Source organism: Palaemon carinicauda, chromosome 15 (assembly GCF_036898095.1).
Source record: "Palaemon carinicauda isolate YSFRI2023 chromosome 15, ASM3689809v2, whole genome shotgun sequence".
NCBI lineage: Eukaryota > Metazoa > Arthropoda > Malacostraca > Decapoda > Palaemonidae > Palaemon > Palaemon carinicauda.
Genome location: NC_090739.1, coordinates 126,938,422 through 126,943,421, shown reverse-complemented (window position 1 = coordinate 126,943,421; position 5,000 = coordinate 126,938,422). Strand labels below are relative to the sequence as shown.

At 36.3% G+C, this 5,000-nt stretch overlaps 1 protein-coding gene across 1 annotated transcript in view; it reads left to right on the top strand.

Moving 5' to 3' along the window:
• The window catches only part of LOC137654727 (uncharacterized), a 202,835-nt gene that overhangs the window by 176,092 nt on the left and 21,743 nt on the right, over positions 1 to 5,000 (top strand). Inside the window, 3 exon segments of the mRNA XM_068388631.1 lie at positions 453 to 745; positions 747 to 965; positions 967 to 1,689. Of these exon segments, the coding sequence (XP_068244732.1) occupies positions 453 to 745; positions 747 to 965; positions 967 to 1,689 (1,235 nt within the window).

Genomic DNA, 5,000 nt, shown 5'->3' with positions numbered 1-5,000 from the left:
CTCTCTCTCTCTCTCTTTAGAGAACATTCTAAAATGTTTACTTCATTCATATTTCACTAAAGTGGCAGAGACCTTACCAATTGCAAATGAATCGTGTTCCAAGTGAGATTGTATAAAAATGTTCCATGAGTTATTCTAATAGTAAGGCATAATATTCATTTTTCTCCTAGTACTTTTCTTATACTTAATACCCTACTATGAAATATCGCTTATTGCTAACTGTTTTCTTAATGAAAAGTAATTCTCACATCATTATATCCTATTCCAGGAGTTGATTCCATCAATTGGATCCTAACCATTCATTGATAATGTTCATTAGTTCCAGTATACATTCTTAAAAGATTTATTTCCTATTCCAGGAGTTGATTTCATCAGTCGGGTTTTAACTATTCATTGATAATGTTCATTCTTGTTCCAGTATACATTCTTAAAGGATTTATTTCCAATTCCAGGGGACCGCAGGATGCACCTGGAAGAATATTCAACGACTCACGCAGAGTCCCCGGAAGCTCTCATCCCGACCGAACTGAACTCATGCGACCTGGGGGGACTTATCAGCCCACTGGGGGAGTCTCCCCTATCTGGATCACCCCTGGATCCCCATGGAACGTTCACACCTCCTACGATAAGTGTGGAGGCACCGCAGGACTCTGGGCCGACGTCCCAAATGTCGACAGCCTTGCACGCCCTTGGAGAACTCCATGGAGATTTGTATCTTGCCGGGGACGAATGGACGCCCTCACTGGGAAAATCTGCTAACAGCCGTTCCTGGAGGATCTTCACTTCCAGAATTAGTCGTGACTGATACTCGACCTCAGGATTCCTCTTTATTCTCAAGTCCAATGCCTCCACCTCCCTCTTCAGCGGGCCTTTTAGATCTGCCCACGAACGAAGGACTGGACTTCTACCTTGGGGGAAGGTGTTCTGCCTCCCCCATGAGCGTTTCCCCTGGAGGTTCCTCAATCCCCATCGCCTTTCACCTCCGCCAGGGGATCCTTCAGCTCCACACGCCGTTACAAGCGTCCCTACTCAACGTCTCCGATGAATGCCGATGGTATGGACCTCAACACCATCATCCGATCCTCCCCGACGTGCCTCAACGCCGGCTCGCCAACATCCACCCCAGCGCACCAGCCCTTGTCCTGCTCTCCTTCAGGAAGCTACGGCCACCTCATTCCAAGGCCAGAGGCCAACAACAACCAGCCTCCAAGAGCTAACCTCACCTTCCACTCCCTCATTAACGACGACGACGTGAAGCCTAGCCTCAACAACAACAACAACAACAACACGATGAATAACCACAACTGCAACGATAACAATACCGGCCGACACATGGCGCCAGTGCACTCCCTCTACAAGTCCGAACCTAAGAGCGAACCGGACGACAGACAAGCGTCTCCGCCCTACCAAGAGCACCACCACCTCCAGGAAACGGAGGAAGGCCGTCCCAACAGTCCTTCGGAGGACGACGGCCCGCGTTTCTGCCGCTGGATGGACTGCAACATCCTCTTCCAGTCGCGCGAGTCGCTTTCCAGACACATCGAGAAGGCCCACATAGACCAGCGGAAGGGCGACGACTTCACTTGCTTCTGGGCGGCTTGTCAGAGGAGGTACAGGCCCTTCAACGCCAGGTACAAGCTGCTCATTCACATGAGAGTCCACTCCGGGGAGAAGCCAAATAAATGCACGGTAAGAAACTGCCCTTTTGGATGTTCATCTCTTGTTTGCATGTATGTAATTTCTTCCTTTATTTGTATATTTAGATTTCTTATTCATTTATTCATATACTATATGTATGTATTTACTAACTGATTTTGCTATCTACTGGTCAATTTATTCATCATATTTACTTATTTGTATTTACTAACTGATTTTTCTATCTACTGTTCTATTTATTCATCATATTTACTTATTTTTCTTCATATACATTCTATTTTGTGTTGGAATTCAAGGTAAGTTGATATCTGCTGATGTTTCCTCTTTAACAAAAACAAAAATAACAGTAATAACAAGAAGGGTAATTATAATTATTTTCGAGTACGTCATCACTAATACAATTATTTTTTCCTTATATATATATATATATATATATATATAGGGGGGGATTGCCTGGCCCATACGGTCATGCACGGGCTCTTGCATACTTGCAGCCCGTAGGTGTTTATCAAAAGATCATGTAATCTGTCATAAATCTATAAGACAATAGACGAATTCAAAATAACAGCTATTATTTTCAATAAAAATTACATTACCATAAATTGTGCGACTTTTGAGGTATATTTACAATACTTAACGATTCAGTCGAATACTGAACGCATTATTATCATTATGATGGACTAAACATTAAACCCATATATCTTTCTTGACTAAACTTTTACAATTAATTCAGTTGTCCCACTTATCTCGAAATCTCTCTCTCTCTCTCTCTCTCTCTCTCTCTCTCTCTCTCTCTCTCTCGTTAAATGCTCCCCAAGCTCTCTCGTTTCATACGGAACTCTCTCTCTCGTTAAATACTCTCCAAGCTCTCTCTTTTCATACGGATCTCTCTCTCTCTCTCTCTCTCTCTCTCTCTCTCTAAGTACTATTCATCTTTATAATTTCACATGAAATTCTCTCTCTCTCGTTAAAAGCTCTCCAAGCTCTCTCGTTTCATACGGATCTCTCTCTCTCTCTCTCTCTCTCTCTCTCTCTCTCTCTAAGTACTATTCATCTTTATAATTTCACATGAAATTCTCTCTCTCTCGTTAAAAGCTCTCCAAGCTCTCTCGTTTCATACGGAACTCTCTCTCTCTCTCTCTCTCTCTCTCTCTCTCTCTCTCTCTCTCATCACACGAGCCATTACATCCAGAAAGCGTAAACCGAAGCTTGCTAACCTCAACTATGCCTTAGTCATTTCCCTTTCCAATTTCAGAGTCTCATCTTCCAAGTCATCTTTCTTCCTACGCGATTCCTCTCGGTCCTTCCTTGATTAAGAGCTTCGATAAAAACATTCCTTTTTCACATGTGTTTCCATACACTGAATGTATGTATACTTGCATACGTACATATATGCCTACATACATACACATGATACATTAAATATTCAAATGCTAAATAGAACTATTAAGAACTTCGATAAAACATTCCCTTTTCACATATGTTTTTACATACTGAATGTATGTATACTTGCATACATACATATATGCGTACATACATACACACATGATACATTAAACATTCAAATGCTAAATAGAACTATTAAGAGCTTCGATAAAAAAACATTCCTTTTTCACATGTGTTTTCATACACTGAATGTATGTATACTTGCATACATACATATATGCCTACATACATACACACATGATACATTTTAAACATTCAAATGCTAAATAGAACTATTAAGAGCTTCGAAAAAGCATTTCTTTTTCTCCTGTGTTTTCACATACACTGAATGTATGTATACTTGCATACATACATATATGCCTACATACATACACACATGATACATTAAACATTCAGATGGTAAATAGAACTATTAAGAGCTTCGATAAAACATTCCTTTTTCACATGTGTTTCCATACACTGAATGTATGTATACTTACAAACATACATATATGCCTACATACATACACAAATCATACATTAAATATCTGAGTACTAAATAGAACTATTACTTTAATTTTCTTAAAATGCTACTTTTTTGTATTTCATTTTGATCTTCCTAATTAGGGCAGTTGAATCGGTAGAACATCAAAAGTTGAAACTTGCCGCAAATGTTTTTATGTTGAACAGGCTGAGATAAGTCTTTTTATAGTTTATGAAATATCTGTTTTGATGTTGGCACTGTTTTTAAAATATTTTATTTTAATAGTTCTTTATTTCTCAGATCGTTTATTTATTTTCTTATTTCCTTTCCTTACTGGGGCTATTTTTCCCTGTTGGAGCCATTGGGCTATAAGCATCTTGCATTTCCAACAAGGGTTGTAGCTTAGCCAATAATAATAATAATAATAATAATAATAATAATAATAATAATAATAATAAAAATGATAATAATAATAATAATAATAATAATAATAATAATAATAATAATAATAATAATAATAATAACAATAATAATAGTAATAATAAAAATAATAATAATAATAATAATAATAATAATAACAATAAATTCTCTGATTTTTTTTTCATCTTTTACCACGTTTATATCTGTTCCTTTGTCATAGTTGCAATGAATGAACTTTGGTATGAAGTAAAAAAACTAGAATAATTGTCAGAATTGATACGTAAAAGAACTTCACATTAGATCTTATTTGGCCAAAAGAATTTCAAATATCTGTACCCGAATCTAAATTTTCTTGTGCATGGTGGTAAAAAAGGATAATGTAATGTATTCTATTTTTAGAACTAGAACAAGAATGAAGTTATTTCAGTAAGCAAAAAATAAATAAATAAATAAATACGCATTTACATTCGTGAAACGTTAACCGTAGATAATTAATTATTATTATTATTATTATCATTATTATTATTATTATTATTATTATTATTACTAGCCAAGCTACAACCCTATATATATATATATATATATACATATATATATATATATATATATACGGTTGTAGCTTGGCTAGTAATAATAATAATAATAATAATAATAATATATATATATTATATATAGAGAGAGAGAGAGAGAGAGAGAGAGAGAGAGAGATAGAGAGAGAGAGAGAGAGAGAGAGAGAGAGAGAGAGAGATGTATATACGAGAGAGGCAGACGACCAGTCAGACAGACAAGAAATAATAGACCCCGAATTTAAAAACAAATTATTATTATTATTATTATTATTATTATTATTATTATTATTATTACTAGCCAAGCTACAACCCTAGTTTGAAAAGCAAGATGCTATAAGCCCAAGGGCTCCCAATAGGGAAAAATAGCCCAGCGGAAAGGAAAGGAAATAAGGAAATAAATAAATGATGAGAATAAATTAACAATAAATCATTCTAAAAACAGTAAC